Source organism: Sphaerodactylus townsendi, linkage group LG03 (genome assembly GCF_021028975.2).
Source record: "Sphaerodactylus townsendi isolate TG3544 linkage group LG03, MPM_Stown_v2.3, whole genome shotgun sequence".
In the NCBI taxonomy this organism is placed as follows: Eukaryota; Metazoa; Chordata; class Lepidosauria; order Squamata; family Sphaerodactylidae; genus Sphaerodactylus; species Sphaerodactylus townsendi.
Window position 1 is genome coordinate 90,602,729 of NC_059427.1, and position 26,389 is coordinate 90,629,117.

The window sequence follows — 26,389 nt, forward strand, 5'->3', positions numbered from 1 at the left end:
GAACCAAACACAGCATTTTAAAACAACGATGGTCCAGCATGTGACAAATAAGTTAACATTTTTTTTATTTTGATGAGGGAGAGTATAATATTGTGCTAACTGATTGTGATATTTATCTGCCTATTTGGGTTTTATATCATTCTGATATTTTTACATGTTTTATATCATTCTGATATTTTAACATGTTTCTCTAAGGAGAAAGGTTATCTTTGTTATAGAGTAGTACATTTGTAAAAACTCATTCGCTATCAGTTATGCTGACAAAGTATTTTGAGGAAGAAGCCTCCAGGCCTTGAGGTGTCTCTTAGCTTGTTTATTTTTTATTGAAATATTTACATTTTTTTGAAAATAAATGACTCACCATTATTTAAAATGCTGAATTGGCTCTATTTAATTTCCATTTTTATTTTAGTTTGGATTGTTGTGGGCTGACTTTTTGAAGATCATTTTTTTGTCTTTGAAGTTACGTACTGTAACTAATTCAAAGAAAATGATGTACCGGTAAGTGCTTTGGATTATTTGAGGATAAATAGTTCATTAACATTCAAATTGTAATATACCAGCTTTTTAGATTGAAATAGGATTAATTGGATCTGCTTTCCATCTTCTTGAGCAGGCAAACTTATAGGCTACGGTGCATCAAAGTGTAATATGCTAAGGTAGGTGTACAAATTTGTTTCTGAGATAAGGTGTGCAATCTACCTCCTCCATCAATGAATTTGTATATCATTTCTTGAAAACAGGTATGGATTATTTTTCATGTACTATATATTGTACATTTTATTTGTGCATACATATATCCAGATAATGCATTGATTTGCTTTGTTTATTTGTTTAGAAAATTTGCATTCCATCTCACTCAGAATATTTAAGTGAAACTAAGCAAGCAGATCATTAAACAACCACAGATTATATCAGTAAAACAAACGAGGTCAATGACATAAATAAACACAACCAAATTAATTGAAAATATGTCAAGCGGCCAGTAGCAGCAAGCCAAATGTACATGCAATGGAGCACTCTAAAATTATACTCATAAAAACAATACTCAGGCTATAGACAAACCAGAAAACAGCTAAAAAATTGAGTTAGTTAAAAATCCAGGACCTGAAGGAAAGGAAAGTGGGCAGTGGGTGAGCCCTAAAGAGATTGTGTGACTTCTCAAAAGGCTGTTTGCTTGCCACGTGTCATCTTTGCAGGTGAAGCACAGAGCCCAGGGCTTGAGAAGAGGATCTCAGCTGATAGTACTGGACAGTAGGAGACCCCTAACCATTATGGACCATTACCTGCACTTCAGATCAGTTTTTAAAAGGGTCCCATTTCTAGTACTAAAAATGAAGCTGTTCCAATGATTGACATTTTCCATCCCCCATACTTCTCTTGTTACAGACTGCCAGTTAGAATCACCGACAGTGATGATAGGTTTGTGTGTATATGTCGCCTGCTATTTAGGTGCAGTACTTGGATTCATTTACAGGGATCATTAGCAGCCATCCACTCCAGTGTCTTAGAATTACCAACTGTATCAAATGCAGCATAGCATATTCCTGTGACATAGAATATTACCTATTCAAAGACCTCAGTCAGTGTCTGCTTTCCAATACAGTTACCACGAAGAGAGTGGCAAAAACTGAAGCAGGCTTCAGCCTTCTCTGATTTTCATGGCTTTCCTTAAAGAATCTGGGCAGTTGTAGCTCAATGGAAGTGCTGAAGGCTTTTGTTAGAGACCCTTCACAGTAGGCTTTTAACTAACTCCATAATACTACAGTTCCCAGAATCCTGGGATTCCCAACCCTTTTTCTTCTTTGTTAAGGGTTTTCAAGGCAAGAGACGCCTGCAATTGCCTTCTTCTGCATCACAACTCTGGTATTCCATGGAGGTCTCCCATACAAATACTTGCCAGGGTGGAGGCTGAGAATGTGTGACTGGCCCAAGGTCACCCAGCAAGTTTCCATGGTGGAGTGGTTTCCCAGAGCCTAGTTTGACACTAACCACTTCACTACACAAGCTCCTGCTATCAACCTGGCCTCCTTTTTCCCCCACTATCAGAAAAGGGAAGGTGAAACAGAAACTAGTTATCCTGTATCATATCAGAGGTACACCCTTCTAATCCTATCAGCTTCAGTGGAATTCATAGACGAGTGTAACTCTGTGATACTTGTTTTGGAGATGTAATTGTCTGTCACCACACTTGTGCAATTTAAATATTTTTGCTTTCTGGGTAGCACCCTTTCAAGGAACAGATTTTTAATTTATATGGAAATGTAGCAATTGAGCAACCAAGGTAGACTTCCAATGTGTTATATTTTTTCTTCACTACAAGGTCAAAAACCATATTTTTAAAGGCTTCTGAAAACACTGGTGATCTGGCAGGTATTCTCAGGGTGCCCACAACCTGCATACTCTGTGCTACAAACTGATCAAGCTGTTCTACTATGTGAAATGTTAAGGTCCTATCAGGAAGTTATATCAATATCTACCTTGTTTACAAGAGATGTGCACTTAGTTTGGTGTATCAGAGGAGATCTCTGTACACAGTTGTGTATAGAACCTACTGCTGCATGCAAACTAGGATGAAAAAAAATCACATGTTCTTTTCTGTGTGACGGCTGCCTGACCCTTCTTCTTGCACTATCATATTGTACACTATCATGTTTTGTTTCTGCCCCTGCCAGGAAATAAGAATGTTCGGTATTGCTACCAGGTTCTGGATGGGGAGGATAAAGGATGTGTTTACCCAGACCTGTGGTTCCAACCTTTTTTCATTCTCATACCCCTTGGCATTCCATTTCCCTAAAATCTTACCCCCATATTACCAAATCCATTATGTAATTTTTTTCATGTACCCCCAAATGCTCTGGCACATACATCTGTGACTTCATGTGTCCCAGGTTGGGAATAACTGACCTAGACAGATAAGCTCTATGATGTTTGAAAGAGGATAGCTGAGAACTCTAAATAACAGGAACTGAATGTCTAACTGCACTGAATCTAGCTGCTTACCATTGAAATCTTCTTTCAGTCCTGCCTTTCTCGAACCTCTTACCTTGTCTCATGACTACTGGCACCAAGGCTCAGATTTAGGACAGAACTGGTGAGGAACAAAGAGAACACCCACAGATTTGTGGGAGATTTTTTTTCACTAATGAGTGTGAATCACTGCCAGTTCCAAGAAGCACCTTGCCCTGTTAACCCTGTTCATGGGGAGTGGGAGGGATGGCATACTGTACAGATTGAGAATTTAAGTCTTTTGTTACATAATCCATAGCTTTACTAATAACTTGGATGACATATTTAACTGTTGCAGGTGCTAGCGTGACTCACAGTTCATTATATTGAAGGGTCATCTTTAGTTTTAATAGCTGGATCAAACATGATTTAAGAAGGCTCTGCATCCTTGGAAAAACATACCCATATTACAGCACCTAATATGATAACCACATAGCCACAAAAAGATACCTTAGAAAATAGGCCTTTGAATTTTTCCTATCCAAAGCTGGGGGAGGGTGAATCTGTTTCCTGGAGAACCACTCTGCTGTGCCGATGGATTTGCCCTCCCCGGGACACTTACCCTGGTGGAGAGGTGATTCCATAGGCATGCAGCAGCTGCTGCCCCCCCCCCCGGCAATGGAACACGGTGCTGAACAGCACCCCAGCACTGCCACTACTGTTGTAGTAGGGCTGGGGCCAGGTGATGGCTCCCTCCCAAACACCAGTGGGCTGTAGTCCACACTTAAGCCTGCCTTTTGCCTGGTGTAAGTCTGGTGTGACCCATTGAGGCTTCTCAGCAGTGGGAAAACTTTTTTATTTCCCCATGCCACGCTGAAGCCTTTTTGAGAGTGGCGGCCGGGCGTAGTCATGACAATGTGGGCTGCCTGACTGCATGAGGCTTATGTGGCATACCCATAATGCATCATTCCTACTGATGTTCAACATTTTTTAAAAAAACTATTTGTGCGTAAACACCATATGTTGTGTATGGCGACACTATCTTTGCTGCTATAGTTCTTTTGGTAGTATGATTGGACACATTACCCTAAGAACACGCACACATATATACAGAATTTATTTGCTGGGAGGGCAGAAAAATATGCATGCCATGTGATGTGTTTAACAGCCGTATCTATTGTCCTAATTCTTGCATTCATTTGAACATATGTAAAGAATTTATTCACATACAAATGAGATGGTCTCTTAACATAATCTATTTTTAGGGATGTTTCATTTAATAATCTTTGCATCAGCCTTTAAACATAGGCAGCCCTTTAATTAACAAGGCCATGTGCAATTGTTATTTGTTTGAAACTATGATGAAAAATAAAAATGAACTGGATATCTAATTTTATTTTTATGCAGTTTTTTTCTGATTAATGCTATAACCTTGGATACATGAGACAGAAATGCTGTCTTTTAAAAAATATGCGGAACTTTATGCTTCAGACTCCCACACATTCAGTTCAAACAATGGCCGGCATATATCCAAACCCTCTGGATAAATCCTTCCATCTTATGATGATTAAAGGGTATTCTTACAGATGGGGAATCTGGATGGGGAGTCAGGATTCAGTATGAGAATGGCTAGTGCAGGTTAATTCTAGGACACAGGGGTTTTTTTTGAAAAATGAACATGCATTAGTAGCCAGCTTTAAGGCCTGCTTAGCACCCAAGCTCTGATACCTGCTGGAAAACCTAGTTGTTGAATGTTTTTTATTGGAAGAGCACAGAGGCGGCTGGGGCAAAATAGTGAGGAAAGGAGACAACTAAAACCAAGGTCACCTGCTGCAAAAAGACTGTCCTGGGCCCTCTTCTCTCACCATCTTCCCTTACCGTGTGTTAAGGCTCAAATATTGAAAAGTGTAGCAATCCACAATGCAAACAGTCTAATGTCTGGACAGGATTTATTTGGCCTTGCATAAGAACACGTTATGAACAAAAAAGCAAAAGTATGCACACGAACGCATGTTTGCCCAGTTTGCCCAGTTACTGTGAATGTTGAGGGAGTTTGGGAATTGAGGGAGTTTGAGAATTGGCACAGAAGAGAGTTGTGTAACTCTTTCCACCCCAGCCAAGTCTACCTACGAAAAAGCTCCTATGTACCTCCATAGGCTTGCCGGGGAAACATGAATTAAGCAATCCTATGTTTGCCTGAGAATGTGCAGATCCAGTCTTCTAACACTAGGAAAGAAAAGGTTCTATGAAAAAAGCTCACAGGAAAAATGCCCATAAGGAAAAAAAGCCCACATGGAAAGAATATAATTAAAATAATAGAAATTATTTTAAAAATCATATAATTAGAAAGAATAACATAAACAACATAATATAAGAAGAATTGGATTTTTATCCCCCCCCCCTTTCTCTCCTGTAGGAGACTCAAAGGGGCTTACAAACTCCTTTCCCTTCCCCCCTCACAACCAACACCTGTGAGGTAGGTGGGGCTGAGAGTGCTCAGAAGAACTGACTAGCCCAAGGTCACCCAGGTGGCGTGTGCTGGAGTGTATAGGCTTATCTGAATTCCCCAGATATGCCTCCTCAGCTCAGGCAGCAGAGCATAGGCTTATCTGAATTCCCCAGATATGCCTCCTCAGCTCAGGCAGCAGAGCATAGGCTTATCTGAATTCCCCAGATATGCCTCCTCAGCTCAGGCAGCAGAGCGGGGAATCAAACCCGGTTCCTCCAGATTAGAGAACACCTGCTCTTAACCATTACGCCACTGCTCTTAACCACTGTGCCACTAAAACCCAGTGACTATCTAGCCCTAAAAGTACAACTGCCTAATCCTAATAATTAAAACAATTATTTACTACTGAAAACATTTACACATAATGAAAGAGGACAGAACAGAGACAAATGAACAACACCAAACAAAAAATAAGCACCTCATTATAGCTGTCTTCAACTGGAAATGTGGCAGCAAGCATATCAAAAACACTTCTCACATCTTTGATTGTGACAAAAGCTAATGCATCTTTGACAAATCGCGCCCCAGGCTTCAGCCTGGAGGCGCTGTTGCAAGGGGGGAGGGACGATTGGAGGCTTCTTCCTCCCGCCGGCCGTATGAGGCGGTCACGTGGCCAGGTGCCGGCACGTGACAGGAGCCTCGAGCAGCCTTAAAAGGCTGCGTCGGTGGGGGCCGGGCCTCTTTCAAGGCCGGATCGTTGAAAGGCCCTCCCTCCCCATCCCAATTTGAAGGATTTTTGAGGGGTTGTTCATATTGTTATCTTTGTCGCAGTTCACTGGGCGGTAGGGCATAAGAGCACATCCTATTTGGGGAAGGCAGAAGCTTGCATGCCGGACCTCCCCACCTCGGGGGCCTCCATATGAGGTCCGTGGTGGCGATAGAGCTCTCGAAAGCCAAGCCTGGGGGCTGCGCTGAGAGCTCGCTGCCCGGCAGGGAGGGGTGTCACAAATTGGGTTTGCGTCCTTGTGGCACCTAGTAACTTCCTGTTCCGTTCCCTCGGGGGATGTGCCGGACAGGGGTTCTGTCCGAAGGGCCTAAGGGGTCAGCTTGGGCTGCCCTATAACCAGGTTCAGCGGTTTGCTACCTGGGGGCCAGGATGTGCTCTGTTATGCTCGCCCAGCTTCAAGGTTTCTTGGTTATGTGTAAAATAAATTTTGGGCTGCGGCCGATTTCTATTCCAACAAGTTGTGTTACTGTTCTTTTGACAAAATGAGTCTCCACACATCCCCATGCAAAAGCTAATGCAGCAAGAAACTTTGTTGCGATATGTTGATATTAGGTTCATATTCAGTCTTAAAACCAACATTTTTTATTTTCCTGATGAGACACTGAAACATGAAAATAACACCCATTGACCTCAGTGTGTGGAAAGGCAATCCTCATTGCAGTCATACAAGCCATCTCAAAATTGTGTGGGTATTTTTCTGTGTGGGCATTCATGACTGTGAGAATTTGTCCTGTGGGCTTTTTTCTGGTCACCGAAAGAGAAATGAGTTTTAGTGAACAAGACAAGATGTTTTCTATTTGCTTTTACCTTTCCTGAAAGCCATAACAAGTATGAAGCTAGAATATCTGACTTCTGTAATTAATCTGGAAATTTAGTCTATTCCTTTTTTTTCGCTCATTTAACCCCCCCCCCCCCCCCGCATCCATCTCCACATTGGATTTGTTGGTAAGTGAGCTGAAAGTAGATGAAATCTTCAGACATAAAAATGTGGGGATAACTGGTAAATTTCTGCACAGTACACAGAAGTGGTTTAATCATTTTCTGATATGTTCAAACTCTGACAGAGCTTTAAATTGCTTTGAATGTTGAAAGGCTTGTACAAAGGTGTAATCTGTTTGATAGTAGTAGAAAAATTGGCATTTCCCCATTTTTTGGCTTTCATCCAATTCCAAAAACCTGTGTAGACTAGATTCATGACCATGTGCACTGGTGTTCAGGTGAGTTCAGTATAGTGTGAAGTTTATTCCCTTTACACACTTAGGTTTTAACAGTAAACTTAGGATTATTCACAAGGCATTGAAAAACCATATGACAGGAGGGTTTCAAACTCCAACTGTATTACATTCTGGCTTGATTGATGGTCTAAATGGCCCATAAAGAGACCACTGTCAAGCATGTTAAATAACAATCAAGAAGCAGTAACAAACTGATTTATTAATGCCAAGTCTGTCACATGCGAAGCGTCCTAAATGTGTTGAATTCAGAACACAATATTCCGGGCAAAAAGGGATATTAGTCTATTGTGCGCGCTGGTTTCAGGTTGTCATAATAAACCTCTGAGATTCAGAATAATAGAAGGAAATCACAGCACTTAACCAGATAATAATTCTGTGCTAACAAAGGTACAGAATAAAATAAGGGGAATGAGACAGTGGCATTAAGACAACAAGACTGAACTATTCAGTGGCGACAATACAACAGTAATTTACATATGATTATTCAGTTTAAAAAACATCCACTTTCCTAGTGTTTATTTGTGGCCCATTATACATGGAATACTTGTCTCAGGGCTCTTGCGCAGAATACTTACACAGTGGGGCTTTAGTGTGGTCTCCTCACATTTCTGTTGACACATGAGGAGGCAGCCTAGTGCCTGCCTGGCAGCTGCTTGCTGGGGCTTCTGCTTTTCCTGGTTTTCTTAGCTCCCCCTATCACTTTCCTCGTAAAGGTACAGATGTCATCATACACCGTAGCTGCAAGTTGAAGGGCTTGTTAAAGCCCTTTAAATTGCAGTTATAGTGATATACTTTTCCAAAAATATCGCCCCCTTCCCCAAGAAAGACACAAAGCAATTCTCTGGACCACACTCTTCTGAAGAAGAGGACAGTGTCTTTGAGCTGGCATTCTTTCCCCTTCTGCTCCCTTCCCCACCGTATACTCACACATGCTCATTCTCTTGTTCCCTTTCTTCCACTGCTGAAAAGAAGAAAGATGCTTATTTCAAAATAGAGGTTTGTTTGAAATAAAGCCTTAGGAAGCCCTCTCGATCATGGGGAAGGTGGAAGTGGAGCAGGGGAGGTGGTGTGGAGCCAAAAGCAGATCTTAGTTTTGCCCAAATATGGCTAGCAACTGGACTGTCCAACAGGAACTCATCTAGGTGCACATAAAGAGCATCTCAAGCCTTCTACTTTCTTAGTTGATTGCCCCTTGAACTAACCTTTTTCTTTCACCAGACTCCACTGCACCATCAGATCCTTATCTGCAAGTCAAGCAGAGTATAACTTTTTTCTTCCTGCTTGCACTGTTCCTTGGAAAAGACCTCTCTATTACTATTATATTAATACATTGATATATCAATATGAGTATTTAGAGAAGCTGGAAGCACCTGATAGCATGGGTGGGGGCTGAGGGGAGGGCATGGATGGCAGTGCAAGGGAGTGGGAAGGGTGGAGTTAGCTAGGCTGGCTGAGGGCAGTGGGAACATGTCCAGGGCAAAGCTGTGCCCGCTGGCAAATCTGTCTACTCTGGCAGCGAAGCAATTTAAAAGTCGTGCTAGAAGTGGTCTCACTTGCTGCAGAAGGAGTGGAAAGTGTAAGCAGACTCGTAGAAATATGTGTACAAGAAATCTTGGTGCAATGGACATTTTCCCCCATCGTGCACCAAACACTTTGCCATAATTGGCTGTATGACTTTAAATTAAATACCTAATTAATCCAAATTTTGGTTCACTCCATGTGGCTAGTAAACAGCAAACCAACCTATAGAGGGGACAAAGGTGAGGGGTGCCCCAAAGGAACCAGAAGGAATGAGGTAAACAGGTGAGAAATTTCAGGTGAGATGGAAGGAGCCCTAACACGGGGAGAGAAATTTTGTGAGGGAGACTGCCTGCCTTGAGTGATGATAAGGCGGATCAGTCTGAAATGAGAGATAAGAGAGCTGAGAATCAGGGAGCAGATACAGAAATGTGGAAGGATAGAAGTGGGATGGAGCATAAAATGGGTGAAGAAAAAAAGTTATACTCTGCCTGACTTGCAGATGAGGATCTGGTAGTACAGTGGAGTCTGGTGAAGGAAAAAGGTTCAAGAGTCAATCAGTTAAGAAAGCAGAAGGCTTGAGATGCCCTCTATGTGCATCTAGATGAGTTCCTGTTGGGCAGTCCAGCTGCTAGCCGTATCTGGGCAAAACTAAGATCCATCATGGCACAATCAGAAGTGCATGATCCTGCTTTTTGTTCGTGGATTTGAATTTTCGGTGAGCAAAGAATGAAGAGTACCCAGGAAAAGTGGTTTGGAAGGAAGTAGGGGATGATGGGAACCTGTGAGGCAACAGGGGACAGAGGCAGGGTGATAGAATTCCCTTAGTGGAAGATCAGTTAGGGTCTGTTTGACAAAGCCAAGACGTGACTTCTTGCTCCTTCCTGGGCTCATAATTGATTTATCAGAGATGAGGACATTTTGAGGGGAATCCCAAAAGCTTGGGTTATTGTCACAAAAACCTGGGTTTCAGGTTATAACCATGGGCGTGAGAACCCCTGGAAGGTCAGATAATCACCCAATCCATGGGAGCAGGGTGAGGGGTGGGGGTAGATGAGTGGTGGAAGATTCAACAGTGCAGCAAGGAAAAATAAAATGTAAACTTAATGTTCCTGCTAAAAGGACCATATATAACCCAATGGACTGTGCCTGACTTTTTGCTGGTGAAAGTCAATGCCAGCAAAAGGGGGTGTTCTCAGGTGGAAAAGTCTTGAGAAACCAACTAAAGTCCACCCCACCCTGGGAATGTCCACATTGGCTCAGGCTCCTGCACCAGAGGGTGCCCATTCAGCGACATTGGAGGCGCCTGAACAGTGAGAGCCGCGCAGCCCTGGAGCCTGCATAAGTGCTACTTATGCCTTGTGAAGTGGCAATGACACCAGCATCAAGGTCACACCAGCTCCACAGCCCTTCCTTACTCAATGCATTGCACTGAAATTATCCTAGTTTAGTGTTATAAGGCATCTCTATTTTGAGGAAGCCTAGGAGAATTGTTGCTTTGATTGTGCAGCTTTTAATTTTACAATGGATTAACTTCCTGCATCTCTGGCAGCTGAAAGCCAAAGGACCTTGGGGTGTAAATGACACATGCCTGGGGAGAGGGGCAACATTACACACTCTCATTTTAAAGTACCTTTAGCTGAAACAGATTTGGATTCTGTGCTTCAGTGCCTGTACTAAAACTTTTGCACTGAGAGACCAGGCAATCATTGCAATTTTGAGAGCACTGCAATCATTGCTGGCAGTCATTCCTGCGAAAGGGTACTGTACAGAGGGAGACGATGTAGTTTTAAGACTGAACAGCACAGGGTGTTCTCAATATAATTAAGGTGTGTCATAGCAATTATGTTTTAAGATAACTAGGCAAAAGTACAAGGCTACGTTTGTGTTCTCCTGGAGGCGACCTCGGGCATCCTGATTGGGTGATTCCTAACTCATTCTCAGGGAGGCAGGACTTAATTTGTTGTCACTTCCTGTAGAAGGCTTGGTCACCCATCTTGGTCCAGTATTCTCCTGCCTCCGTACAGGGAGCAGGTCTTGGAGATAGCTCCAAGCCAGCCTAGGCTATATATATACTTTTCCTTTATTTTTTACCCTTATCAGAACCTCGATCCATCCTATTGTCTACAGTCGTGTCTGTGTGAGTCTTGCGTTTATGCCTCTTCCTCCCCCCCCCTCCGTTTTTTACGTTGCCCGCCAAAACTGAGTTGCACAGGCCCTCTCTAAGGATGGCCTCCCTGCGCTCCTTTTCTCCCCCGCCGGATTCATTCAGTAAATCCGCAGCAGAGGGGACTAGAGCGGCCACCCGAGCAGGGTCGCAACACTCGCAACAAGCCGGGGCAGAGAAGACCAACGCCCGGCCAACTACAGCGACGGCCACTGCGGCATCCGGGAAGCCGTCGGGGGGGGGGCACCAAGAAGAAGCAGAGGAAGCAGCAGATAGCAGACGCGGCTCCCGCCAAACACCCCAAGCTCCCAGAGTCCTCCGGAGCCGCGGCCTCCCCACGGAGCACCAGCGACCCTGACCGGGACGTGGTTGGTGTAGCTCCGCCCCACCTCCCACCGGAGAGTGACGAAACCCACGAGGGCCACCAGGAGACTGGTAACACTCGGAATGCAGACCAGTCGGGGAGCGAGGAGGAGGAGGAGGAACCCTGCCTCCCCACAGAGACCAATCGTTCCAGGCAAGACCGGGACGAGGAGGGGGAGGGAGAATCCACCACTCGCTCAGTCACTCCATTTATGGAAGCGAGCTCCTGGTCTAACTCCTCCCCTGCTGAACTAATGTTAATGTTTAGAAAGTCTATGAGGGAGGAGATCCTTCTCCGGGAGAGAGAGAAGGAAAGAATGCAAGCGGACAGAAGGGGGCGGCAGAGAGCAAGGAATAAGCATAGAAGGAGACATAGATCCAGTTCCTCAATCAGCTCAGCCAGCCCTACCCCCCCCCACCCACATACATAGAGATTCCCTAGAGGCCCATGGGGAGGAGGGAACCAGTGAGGGGGAATGGGAAAATTCCTCTTATCATTTCTCAGATGGGGAGGAAACCCCAAAAGAGCCCAAAGATCAGTGCCAAAGGTTTTTCAAACAGGAGGACCTGGCTAACTTAATGGCCAAGGCCATTTCTGCCCTGGAACTCCATGACTCCGCGGACGCAGAAGAACCTTCCACTTCATAAGGGCCCAAAAAGCCAGTTAAAGGATGCCCCAAGGGCAACAGAGAGATTTCCCCCCAGACAGAAGAGTCCCTTAGCGCTCTTCCCCTACCAGAATATTTTGAAAGGAAAATTGAAAAAGAATGGCTTCATCTAGACTTCAACAAGAGCTGCCCATCAGAGCATTAGCCTCCTCAGCCACCATGGCCAGGGCCGCCATTGTGTGGGCCAGAAGAATTTTAGCCATCATCCCGCCAGAACACCGGGGCATCAGAGAGGGCATGGAAAGGATGCTAACGGCCGTTTCATATTGGGCTGACTCCAACTTTGACGCCCTCCTCTTAGTATCTCGCATCTTGGGCATGGGCGTGGTAGTCAGGAGACAGGCCTGGCTCCGAGCCTGGTCAGCCGATTTCCACTCCAAACAAGTGGTAGCTACCTACGATTACCACGGCTCCCGTCTGTTCGGTAAAGAACTAGATGCGGTCCTAGTTGAGTCTAAAGGGAATAAAAAGACCATGCCCAGATATGTCCGATCTGAACAGGGCACTTCCCATAAACCCTACACCACCTTCAGATCTCAACGCACCTTACCTTGAACTCCCAAAGAGGGCAGACGATGGCACACCTCCAACTCCTTTCGCAGATGCAATGACTCCAATAATCAGAACTCTTCCTTTCGTCCTAACAATTTCAGACAGGGAAGAGGAGGACAATCCTTCCAACAGGATCGCCCAGCCAGGTCCTGACCACCAAGGAATTCCAGTCGGCGCCCGCCTTCTACACTTCCAACACCTATGGGCAGAAAACCATGCCGACCACTGGACAAGGGAGGTTGTCACCACCGGTTACCTGATAGAGTTTTTTCAACTACCTCAACCTCGATTCCAAGGCTCCTGTGCACCACAATCCACAAAAGAGGTTGAGAACCCAACAGGCCATACACCATTTACTTCGGATCCGGGCCATAGAACCAGTGCCGACCCAGAGCGCTTCTCCGGAGTTTACTCACACTTCTTCACCGTTCCCAAGAGGAACGGAGAATGGAGAGCAATCCTAAATCTCCACTACGCGAACAGGTCGATCCGCCTCCAAAAGTTCAAAATGGAAACTCTCCCCTCCATCACGGAAAACCTTCGCCCGGGAGACCATCTGACTTCATTAGACCTCACCGAGGCCTATTTGCACATTCCAATCAACCCCCGTCACAGATGCTTCCTAAGGTTCGCCGTTGGAAAGCAACATTTCCAATACCGGGCTTTACCATTCGGCCTCGCCACCGCCCCGAGAGTCTTCACAAAGGTCTTGCTAGCTCCCATCACGGCACTAAGAGAACAAGGAGTCCACGTACACCCCTATTTGGACCACATTTTAGTCAGATCGACATCCAAGAACCAGGCCAAGTCGGACGTACATCTTGTCATGACAACCCTTACATCTTACGGTTTCTTGGTCAACTTGCAAAAGAGCTCACTAATACCAGCAACACGCATGGAGCATCTCGGGGCCGTAATAGACACTCAGGCGAACACACTCTTCATCCCACATACCAAAGCTGTCAAGATACAGAGACTGGTATCATCTCTCATCCCAGCCAGAAGAGCTACCTTACTACAACTAGCCAAACTGATGGGCATCCTGATCTCAATTATAGACATGCTGCAATGGGCCCGATTTCACACGAGAAGCCTTCAAAGGTTCCTGAGACCGTTCCAGCTGCTTATCATGCAGAAACAGGACAAAACGGTGGAGATACCCGCGAAAGTCAGACAAAGTCTACTATGGTGGTTGCACCTAAAAAACATGTCGACAGGGAAGGTTTACCTTCACGGCAACCGACCACAGCTATTCACAGATGCCAGCCTCCGGGGCTGGAGGGCCTCTTTCCAGAACAATATTGCCCAAGGAATTTGGACCCCCAGTCAGAAGTGTTTCCCCATCAATCTCCTAGAACTGATGGCAATTCGTCTAGCCCTCCTTCAATTTCAGGACCAACTACAGGGTCATCACTTACTAGTAAGGACCGACAACGTGGCGGCCAAAGCCCACCTCAACAATCAGGGGGGATCCAGGTCCCTCGGGCTACATCAAGAGGCGGTCAAGATCCTCAATTGGGCAGAGACACACCTCCAGTCCTTGTCGGCGGAACATATCAGCGGCAATCTAAACATCGAGGCCGACTGGCTGAGCCGGCAGACTATCATAGAAGTGGAGTGGAAACTCCATTCATCGCTATTCCGTCTAATATCGCGAAAATTCGGGAGCCCCAAAGTGGACCTTTTTGCATTAGACAAGAACAAACAACTGCCCACGTTCTTCTCCAGGTACCACACCCGCGGGGCAGCAGCCACAGACGCCCTGACCACTCCGTGGCCCAAGGGACTACTCTATGCCTTTCCGCCAGTCCCTGTCATCCCCAAATTACTGAGAAAGATCTGGAGGGAGAAAGCAGAAGTAATCCTGGTTGCACCATAGTGTCCCAGACGGCCATGGTTCTCCTCCATTCTTCAGCTATCCACAACCCAGCCCATACGGCTCCCCACCCCTCAGGACATGCTATCGCAAGGCCCAATCCTCCATCCAGACCCCAGCTGGTTTTTCTTAACTGCGTGGCACTTGAGCGTGCCGCACTAGAGAAGAAGGGCTATTCAAGAAGCGTTGTAGATACCATCATAGCCGCCCGACGACCGTCCACACGGCGCATATATGACTCCTCCTGGAAATCCTTCGTGTCCTGGGCAACCAAGAACGGTGCAGACCCCCTACGTCCCAGGATATCACAGGTCCTAGCATTTCTTCAGGAGGGCACAGAAAAGGGTCTCAGAAGTGCTACTCTCAGAAGACAAATTTCCACTCTGACCACAGTATGGCCCCGGATAGGAGGCATCTCCATCTCCAAGCATCCGGACGTCATCAGATTCATCAAAGGAGTGAGTCAGACACAACCTCCAGTGATTCACAGATTTCCCTCTTGGGGCTGAACTCGGTCCTTAACACTCTCACCAAGCCTCCCTTTGAGCCCATCCAGACCACACCGCTCAGGTGGCTTAGGATGAAGATATTATTTCTAATAGCCATCACATCAGCACGAAGGGTCTCTGAGCTGAGAGCCCTCTCCATAAACTCTCAACTGTGTGTGTTCCACAAACATAAAGTGGTCTTGCGATTGGATCCCTCATTCCTACCAAAAGTTGGATCTGTCTTCCACCTCAAACAAGAGATCATTCTTCCCACTTTCTTTCCTTCCCCGAAACACCCAAAGGAAGTCACGTGGCACACCTTAGACGTAAGGAGATCTCTAAAGGCCTATATCATCCGCACGGAAGACATCAGAAAAACAGAGGCACTGTTCATCAATGTTTCAGCACCTAACCTTGGGGCTCAGATGTTGCGAGCTGCCCTCAGCTCCACCATTAGATCCTGCATAGTAGAGGCACACAAGGTAGCCAACATACCCACTCCTCCGGGAATCACAGCGCATTCTACGAGAAGCGCTGCCACTAATGCGGCATTCAGACGCCTAATCTCGGTAGAGGACATATGCAAGGCTGCCACCTGGTCCTCTCACACGACATTCATTAGACACTATAGGCTCCAGTCCATGGCCAATGATACAGCCTTTAGACACAGAGTCCTTGAACACATATTTGGCGATTAACCACACCTGGCTAGGGACACTGCTCTGGGAGTGGGAATGATCTTTCCCACCCCCAAGCCGCAGACCCAGAAGCAGGTAAATGTCATGCTGGGAGTGGTGACGATGACACTGCAGCCCTACTAAAGCCCATTGCAGGGGGAGATGCTTCTTCTTTGACCCTTTGCTAGGGCCCATTGGAAGGTAAGGCTTGGGGCTGGGAGAGGGTTGAAGGGGTGGGGAAGGATGGCATGGTGTGGCTAGGGGTGGTGGGAGGGGGAGGCAGGGAGGCTTTGCTGGGCCCACGGTGGACCAAGCTGAGGAGTTCTGGGAGTGGGGTGGGGGAGGGAAGGGGCTTGCGGGGCCCAGAGAAGGCCTGGCTGGGGAATTCTGGGGGCGGGGGAAGGGAGGGGAGGGAATGGCCAATGGGAGTGCAGGGCGTGCAGGGGTTGGGTCCCTGTCCATTCTGCACTGTAATTGGCTAAGGGTTCATTATTGGTTTGTTCGAACACTTAGCCAATTATGTATTGTTAGATAAGGAAAGTCCTTTTTAATGTGTTTTTAATGGATGAACAATGTGCATCCTACCATACATTCTTGTACTTTTAATTGCAAGACTGCACTTTTTTGGACACTACTGTCTATGTAACTACGGATGGTCATTTAGCTAGTCTGGAGAAGCGTAGGTTAAGGGGAGACATGATAGCAATGTTTAAATATTTGAAGAGATGCCATGTCAAAGAAGGATCAAGCTTGTTTACTGCTGCCTCAGAGACTAGGAGTAATAGATTCAAGGTGCAGGAAAAGAGATTCTATCTAATCATTAGGAAGAACTTCCTGACCGTCAGGGCTGTTTGACAGTGGAATTCACTGCCTCAGAGAGAGTCTTCTTCTTTGGAGGTTTTTAAACAGAGGCTGGATGAACATATGTTGTAAGTGCTTTGATTGTGTGTTCCTGCATTCCAGGGGATGGGACTTGATGGCCCTTGTGGTCTCTTCCAACTCTATGATTCTATTAAACCATATACAAAACAAGTCGATAAAAAGTCTTTACATTATCAGTCTTTCCACCCAAGACATCTGCAACACCTCCCACTCCCTGAAGAGAGACAGAGGCTTAGCGGGGGGGGGGAGGGGGAGCGGGAGCATGTTGCGGGGGTGGATCTTTGATAGCTGTTGTTATCTGTTGTTATCCCACCCACCCTCTCTCTCTCTCTCTCTCTCTCTCTCTCTCTCTCTCTCTCTCTCTCTCTCACACACACACACACACACACACACACACACACACACACACACACACACACACACACACACACACACACACACACACACACACACACACACACACACACACACACACACACAAGCCCCTTTAGTCAAAACTCCTGTCAGGAAAATTAATAATAAGCTGCCACCAAACTCTGAGGTAAAAACAGGGAATTTAGAGAGACTTTTAAAAGATAAAACTAGATTTTATTTTACAAGCTTTCTTTTCAGGTTGTTGTTACAGAGAGGTCCTTAAGTGTTTATGGTTTCTATAGGCAGATGTTTACTTAGAGGTTACAGAGCAAATGCAGTTTCTCATAAATGGCTGTTTCAGTTACAAGATATGGCTTCACTTAAATATGGTTGCTTCAGTTTCCAGATAACTTCACACATGCACAGGTGTCCCTGTTTAGGGTAAACCTTTTCAGCATGGCCCTGAACACTCTCCTAAATCTCCCACCCCCAAGGGAAACTCACACTGACTTGGGACAGATTAAGCTCTGGGTTTTCACTAAACCCACACTTAACTCTGCCAGTTAAGCTACTCACACCCTCATGGGCTCTCCGGCTCAGTATCTAGGTGTGGTCTCCTCATGAGACAATTGCCAAGCCCTCTGTGTTATCTTGGGAGTGTCCCTGCGAGATAAGCTTCTCTCTTGTTTTCCACCACCACCAGGCCTCCTAGCTGCTAGTGAAAACAAGAATCTTTCCTCTCAGTTTGCCATATTTCATTGTTATATTGCACACTATTGTTTATGAAACAGAAAACAGATTTAAAGTTTCTTTTGTTGTAAGTCTGGTGAATGCTCTGTGTCTACTGTGCTTTTGCTTACTCCTTCGCTTGTAGCTTTTTGTGCACTGATATTAATCCTAGTAAATTATATTGTAGCATACTGTGTGGCAGGTTTATGTGGTTTTTGCTGTTGTTGTTCTCCCACAATCTTTGACTTGTTTTTTTCCTGGTAAAGATAACCTCCATTTTAAGAGACCACCTTTGAAACCCAGTGTGTGTGTGTAAAGTACCCTCAAGTCACAGACAACTTATGACAACCCCAGCAAGGGGCTTTCAAGGCAGTTAAGAAACAGAGGTGGTTTGCCATTGCTTTCTTCTGCAGAATCTTCATTGGAGATCTCCTTTCCAAGTAATGACCCGGCTTATCTTCTGAGATCTGATGAGATTGAACCATACCATGCCGCCTTCCCTCTTTGAAACCCGGTACTAGGAGCAACTTCAGGGGAAGGCCTTGGTCTTGGTCTCTGTGCCCTGTTGTTTTGGCCCTCCAAAGACATCTAGTTAGCCACTGTATGAAACCAGGTGCTGGTCTTGGAGCACTGGTCTAGGTGGAGCACAGGTCTGATCCAACAGAGTCCTAGACTGGAGTAACTATACAGAATGTGCTGAAAATGTCCTGCCTCTGTTCAACATCAAAATCACTAGATGAAGATTCCTTTACTCTATATGCCACTTTTTTGCCACTTACAGCAACTCCATAAGATTGTCAAAGCAAGAGATGTTCACAGTTAGTTCCTTATTGCCTACCTTTGCATAGCAGCCTTAGACTTCCTATTCTCTTTGTGGTCTCCCATCCAATTACTAATGAGAACTGACCGTGTCTAGCTTCCAAGATCTGACAAGATCAAGCTGTCCAGGGCTATCCAGGTCAAGGTGTCACCCTCCTACCCCTGTTTTTCCCTCCAGAAATTATGAAGAAGTAGACAAGTCTTCTTATGTTTTGTTTTCGTAAGCATTTTGTTGATCCATACATAAAAAAATCATAGCTGGTAAGATCACCGAGACCTTTGATAAGTCTACTTGTTTTTGGTCTGTCTGCCCATGAAAGATAGAAGATGAAAAACACATGGTTTGTTATGGGATTCTCTACAAAAAGCTTTCTCCCATCCAGTAAATATAGTAAAGGATTGATTTGCTAATTTTTGTAAAGAGAATGGGGTGAGGGAAAGCCATAACCAATAATTTAGTCAAAAACTGTTATGTTCATTGAATTCACTGAATTTAGAAGGTTTAACTCTCCTAAGGACAGCTCTTCAGGATGCTGATTGAACTCTTATTACTTTATTTACTCACGTGTATTGGCCAGCATAAAGTAGTAGTTAAGAGCAGTGGGTTCTGATCTAGAGAACCGGGTTTGATTTCCTCACTCCTCCACACGAGCGGCAGACTGTTAGCTGATGAACTGGATTTGTTTCCCTGCTCCTCCACAAGAAGCCTGCTGGGTGACCTTGGGACAGTCACAGAATTCTTTCAGCCCTACCTACCTCACATGATGTCTGTTGTGGGGAGAGAATGGGAAGGAGTTTGTAAGCTGCTTTGAGACACCTTAAGATTGAGAAAAACAGGGTATAAGTCCAAACTTCTTCTGTGTCAGCACTTATGATGAGCGGCCTTGGGTCCCTATTCTTTTTCTATTCTCTTGGAGCTTAGATAACCTTTTTTTAAACTAAGAGGTTTGTATTGGACTATCTTAAAGGGAGCTCTCAGGAAGTGCAGAGACATCCAATGGCCTCTATCCAGTGGTGGGATTCAGCAGATTTGCACCACTTCGGCAGAACCTGTTGTTAAAATGGTGCTTGTAAACAACTAGTTGTTAAATTATTTGAATCCCACCACTGCCTCTTATCAGTCCAGTCCCTAAAATAAAACTATTTCAGCTTTTAAAAGTGAATTGCAATGTGTTTCTACACTTCAGAAAATAGGTGAAGAGGTTCTGAGAATTTATAGTGGCTGTGCTGAAGATAGCCTTACAGGCGCCTCCAATTTCTCAGCATCTTTGAATACCTTCAAAGAACCCCTTCCCTCTCTTTTTTTTCTTGTAATGTAAATGGATCCATTTTGTGGAGCAGTTTATGTTTCTGCAGTGTATGAACAGGTGCGGCAAGCTGGGAAGTGGTCATTTGTCCATCTTAACAGGTTTTGGAAAAAGACACTGGAGGCTCGAGTTTGCTTTGCAATATCTTTATTCACTGCAAAGAGACCCAATGACACATAGGCTTGCCAGCAGTGTAGTTTCTTCATTCCAAATTGCTTGAACAGAAACCACCTCCTCCTTTCTTTCCTGATTGCTATCAGCGCAGACTCCACTCAGTTACCACACTTAAGGATGGGCCCAAAAGCTGGACCTACTCACCTGTTCACCACCACTCCAGAACCTTAGGGGAATCCTTTCCCCTCCCATAACAATTGCCAATACCAATTTGATCCTGGCCACACTTGGGATAATGTTGTTCCCTTGAGTTTCACCCAAGTAGGCTTTTCTAGTGCCTGCTCAAGGCCTGGTCTTGGGCCACTTCTTCTATTGGGCTTTTCCATTCTTGGATCATAAGCAGTTACACATGTGCTTGTTTTGATGAAAAGATAGATGTGAAAGAGATGTGTATCTCCAAACATTCAGAAACATGTTCCAAATACATACTAGGAAGTCTAAGTTGTCCCTGGTTTCCAGATATCTACTTATTTATACTTTTAACCTGTCTCCCCCTGCATGGTTCAGGATGGGTAAGAACAATGTAAAATACACTGAATAAATACATTGCTTCAAAATTAAATTTAAAAACAGTACAATATAGATGGTGCTAAAAAGACAGTAGTGTGCAGGCTCTAATAGTACTCCCAGCCTAATTGGCAGTGGAAAGTGCTGTCAAGTAACAGCGGGCTTATGGCGACCCTGTAAGGTTTTCAAGACAAGAGACATTTAGGCTCATTCCGCACATGCAGAGTAATGCACTTTCAAACTGCTTTCAGCACTCTTTGAAGCTGTGCGGAATAGCAAAATCCACTTGCAAACAGTTGTGAAAGTGGTTTGAAAACGCATTATTTTCAGTGTGCGGAAGGGGCCTCTGAGGCGGCTTGCCATTGCCTGCCTTTGTGTCCTGTTCCTGGTATTCCTTGGAGGTCTCTCATACAAATACTTGCCGGGGTCAAGACTGAGAGCGTGTGAATGGCTCAAGATTACCCAGCAAGTTTCCATGGCAGAGTGGGGATTCGAACCTGGGTTTTCCAGATCCTAGTGCAGCATGTTAACCACTATGCCATGCTAGCATTCTTCCCAGTCTAATTACAGCTAACAATTCAGATACAGGGAGCAGCAGACAACTGACCAAAAGACCACATTATCAAGAAGTGCATAATAGTGTGTAGAGTTGGGCTGGCTGATGGATTTACTGTCTACCATTGCTCAACTTTATGCCTGGTGGAATAGCTCTGTCCTACAGGCCTGATGAAACTGAACTATATTGTGTAATGCTCTGGCTCCTTAGGCGGAACATTCCACCAGGTAGGGGCTAGGGCTTTGAAAGGACAGCCTGATAGCCCTCAGGCCAGGGACCACCAGTAGATTTTCTGTCGATAACTGTAAGGCTCTTGAGGGCTTGTACTGGATGTACAAGGGTCCTAAACTGTGTAGGTCTTCCCTCTCTTCCAGCTTTGTATATATTAACCAAACCCCAAATATAATTTCTCTGGACATTGTACAAACTGTCTTCCTCTCTTCTCTCCCATTCCACTCTATAGTAAAATCTGACGAGTCCACAGATTATAAAAGAAACTGTCTGTACTATTTCTGAAATTACACAAAGAGGACTGTATGTCCCTGTCTACCAGGTATGGTATACAGATTACTGCCTCCTGGTTGTTCACTCATTAAAGGTGGCCTGTCTGGCATCAAGAAGGATGCTTTCTCTGTGCCTGCTTCCAGATGATGACCGCATGACTCTTGAGGGCATGGACTAGGGAAGGTGATCCTGGGTCAGTATACCTATGGACCGAATAAAAACGCAACGCATGTTTTCATTCGGTCCATAACTATACTGGTCTAGTTTTGCGTGCGCTGATACAGTTATTGTACAAAGGTGATCCTGGGTCCCAGGCTGTGTAGGTTTTTCCTTCATGTTCGAAAATGCCTATGTTCTACTGTATCTCTCTTCCAGCTTTTTATATATTTACCCAAAGCCAAAATATCATTTCTATGGACATGACACAAAGTCCTCTCTCCTCCTCCCCTGCCTGGATAATCTCATGAGTCCACAGATCATAAAACAAATTGTCAGTATTATGTATGAAATTACAAAGAGAAATGTATGTCCCTGTTCACCAGATATGATATTCAGATTACCAATTCCTGGTTATTCCTTCATTAAAGGTAGCCTGCCTGGCATCAAATAGGCGGGTCTCTCCTTTCTCTGTGTTTCTTCCCAGTTTATGGAATGGGCTCCCTGAGGAGTGCTGCGCTTAGAAACTTTTAGAAGGCGCTGTCAAGCTGTTTTGTTCTTTAATGCGTCTAGGTTGCAAGCATTTTACTATATTCTGTTAGGTTTTATTACTTGGGGCCTTTGGTATTCTATTGCTCAGTGTTTTCATTATGTATTGTAAGCAGCCTTGAGCCATGGGGAAAAGAGGAATATAAATGTTTTAATTAATAAAATATCACAGCAATGGTTTTGCAGTCCGGGCTTCCTCCCACACATGGCATTGTGAGAGTAAATCATTCCTGTCACACCATCCCTGCTTGGACCCATTTATTCTAGCAGCCTCTGTTACAGGAATGCAGATAGGTTTGCTACATTTGTGTAGTAGTTCTGAGTGAAAGTTCACAGAGGCAGACATAAGCTTTGTTTGGAATTTAAATTATGTTTCAGGCTGACCAAATTTGCAGCACATTTCTGCCCCTCTTTATTGACCAATCATCTGAAGTCCAATTTATTACTTAAAATGGTTGCAAAATTATGTGGAATTTGCTTTGTTTCTTTTGCAGTGGAATCTGGTATGTGATGATGACTGGAAAACCCCTTTAACAACTTCTCTATTTTTTGTGGGTGTGCTGCTTGGATCTTTTATATCAGGACAACTCTCTGACAGGTAATATACATGCCCTTTTCTCCCTGTGTGAAGCATAGTGTCACTAATTTTTTTTCAGTGTAGTTTGGAGTAAGTGGAGTAATGTTGCTTTGAGACTAAATTCCAGTTCCATTGAACATGTTCTCTCTACTTGTAAAGAGAAGATATTTTCAGTGGGATGGGAATTTCTAAAAAGACTCATACGGGTATACATAATTAAAAATACACATAGCCTTTCCTGGATGTTACATCTTATTCATATATGCCTGTAACATTTAATATGTGTACATTTGTGTGCACACTTTTAAAATTCAGGTATGCAATAACAAAACAGCCACATGGAAGCTGCTGTGGAAACTGTCAGGATGGCCTGTGACACCCCACATGCCTCTCAGTTTTTGGTTTGATCTTAAGATGAATAAAGAGATGAATAAAGAGAATTAAGAGATCTGCAAATTCTTATCTTATTACATGGCATCATGTGATAATTGCAGTGATTCTCTTATCTGGTTGCATTGTGTTGTTTTTGATTGAGCCGCACTGTCACTGAATGTAAACCTATATAATTTTGTACACTGGTGATATTTAGCAGTGCTATATGATACTTGTGTCACAGTTCTAAGGTAACTTACCAGTATTTATACTGCAAATAATGAGCATAATGGTGTAATGAGCATATTGGATTGGTGACCAACTTAATTTGCACTGCAGCTTGGCATTATTTCATGCCTTTTTGCATGTGTCCTATAAATTGTTCATAATATACCGTATATACTCGTGTATAAGTCGACCCGCATGTAAGTCGAGGCACCTAATTTTACCACAAAAAACTGGGAAAACTTATTGACTCGTGTATAAGTCGAGGGTGGGAATGCAGCAGCTACTGGTAAATTTCAAAAATAAAAATAAATACCAATAAAATTACATTAAATGAGGCTTCAGTAGGTTAAATGTTTTTGAATATTTATTTCAAAGAAAAACAGTAAACTAGCTCTGTAAGTGGAAAAGAGGGTCAACAAAAACAATACGGTCTCAACCATAACTTTAAAAGTACAAAAACCTTAGCTCAACCAGCAACCAAGCTAAAACACAAGAGTTAAAATCCTTGAAAACTGAATTTTTGGTCAAGGGAGGAATGTTTATGTTAGCAGTACCAACATTTCAGAGTATCTTTAGGAGACCCTCCTGATGATTCCACCCAGGTTTGGTGAAGTTTGGTTCAGGGGGTCCAAAGTTATGGACCCTCAAAAAAGTTATGGACCCTTGAGCTATAGGTCACATACTTCTACATGGTTTGCTGCACATTTAAACTTTATCATGCTGACAATAATATGTATCTGGATTTAAATTCAAATTTTATCTATTTCTGTAAATATTTGAATCCCCCCTCCCTTTTTTCGTGGACTTGGTAGCTAACGCAGTTAAAACATTACAATTTAAACCTAGTAGATTAAAACCTCAGGCCGCACCCTTTCTACCCCAAAAAGATGCATGCAGTGTAGACCCTAGTAACAGGCCTGGTGAAAAAATATTGTCTGGGCTCAATGTTGGTAGCAATTCTTTAGCATGTTCACTCTGATGTACAATTTCTTTTTTTTTTAAGGAATCTTTTGTATGCCAAATAATTAAATCCTAAACAGAGTTATAGTCTTCTAAGATTATTGAAGTCAGTGGGCATAGAAGGATATAACTATTCACTATTAAGCTTGCATCCTACAGTGTTTCCCCGAAAATAAGACAGGGTCTTATATTAATTTTTGCACCAAAAGATGCATTAGGGCTATTTTCAGGGTAGGGCTTATATCTGGGGAAATACGGTACCTTTACAATTCATTAAGGCAGGCTCTTGGCAACCCGTTGCTTCCCCAGTCACGTGTGACACAAGCTGCATCTTCATTGGCAGGGATCACAGGGCATTGTCCGCAATTGTGATCTGTAACTACTGGTAGGGCTTATTTTTGGAGGGCTTATGTTTTAAGCATCCTCCAAAAATCATGAAAAATCATGATAGGGCTTAATTTCGGGGTAGGGCTTATTTTTGGGGAAATACAGTAGCTGACTGTGAAAATAATTGATACCGTGTTAGTTGATACTGGTGATACGGTTATAGGAAACTAGTATTTCCCAGGTAAGTAATATGTAAATGTTTAAAGGTTGACTAGTGTCTCCAGCTCTGGGAAGGAGGAACAACTGCTCCTTGAGTAGCACAGACTTGAAAGAAGTCTCTTTGCTTTACCTGGCACTTGACAAAAATTATGTTGGAGATTCATTTATAGACATCTTGCTTGTTTGATCTTCTTTTCTCCAAAAGGTTTGGAAGAAAGTGGATTCTGTTTGCCACTATGGGTGTACAGACAGGTTTCAGCTTCCTGCAGATCTTCTCAACCAGCTGGGAAATGTTCACAGTGCTTTTTCTTATAGTTGGCATGGGTCAGATTTCTAACTACGTGGTGGCCTTCATATTAGGTAAGAAGTTGTCTAATCTGGTAAAACTGTTGTCTAATGAAGTGGTCCAATAATGCCTCAGAAATATCATTTAATAAGAGACTATGGGTGATAGAAAGCATGGCTCAACACCTGTGGAAGTTGGGCAAAGTAGCAAATGCTGGAAAATATTTCTGATACTAATTGGTAGCAATATATATCTGTGAGAGGACAATGTTTCAAACAGTTTGAAGTTTACACAAGCTGAGACAAGCATAAAGAGAGAAGATGTCAGAAAAGCTGTTGTAAAGAAAGGTTTTCTGTTGCAGTATGAAACATTTCCCAATTTGTCTCTTACTGGGGATGAAACATAAGGGAAATGGTGGGATTCCCAAGTCATGTTCTTCTTGTAATTCCAAGGCAGAGTGACGTGTTTCTACAGGACATCAATTTAATCACTCTGTGGTGATCCTGTTTTCCTCTGTTAAGTTTGCCTTGGAAAAAGAACCCAAGCTGAGGACCATCTGGAAGAGCATTTGCAGGGGAGAATTGACAGGTGTAGGAAGGGTTAAATATTCCCAACATCTGATTCCGCCATTGAGGCAGCTATCAAAATAACTAAGGCAGCGAAGAGGGTGGGTTGTTTCTTTAAATGAAAATATTTATATAACATGTTAATGGCTTATTCTTTAAGAAGTCTTACTCTTTCTGTAGGTGTCAGACTCCTCCAGCAGAGGGTCAGATTTCAGAGCTGCAGTGCCCTCCAGTGTTCCTTTTTTCTGGCCTGACCTTAGCTAAGCTTCAGTTATAGAGAGAAGGGGGATTCTAGCCATCTACCTCTCCCTGAGCATCATGGAAGCAGTCTAGCCCTTCTTCCTTGGCATTCCCTGGGCTAGTCTAACAAAGGATTGTCTGGGGATGAGTTCATCCTGGAATCCACCAATGCCATCTCTTCAAGAGTGGACCCATGGTAGGTGCAGGAAATCTGGACCAATTGCTTCCCTGCCATAAAGTTTTTGTAGGGGCTGCTAAAATTGCTAAGATTGCAGGCACCAAGTGGTGGAAACTGATGTTATCATACAAAAATGATACAGCTGCTGAGGATGGCTTGGGATCCCCCCC

At 44.1% G+C, this 26,389-nt stretch overlaps 1 protein-coding gene across 1 annotated transcript in view; it reads left to right on the plus strand.

Moving 5' to 3' along the window:
* The window catches only part of SLC22A4 (solute carrier family 22 member 4), an 89,754-nt gene that overhangs the window by 22,925 nt on the left and 40,440 nt on the right, over positions 1 to 26,389 (plus strand). Inside the window, exons 2-3 of the mRNA XM_048488010.1 lie at positions 22,761 to 22,864; positions 25,155 to 25,309. Of these exons, the coding sequence (XP_048343967.1) occupies positions 22,761 to 22,864; positions 25,155 to 25,309 (259 nt within the window). The remainder of the gene's footprint in view (positions 1 to 22,760; positions 22,865 to 25,154; positions 25,310 to 26,389) is intronic.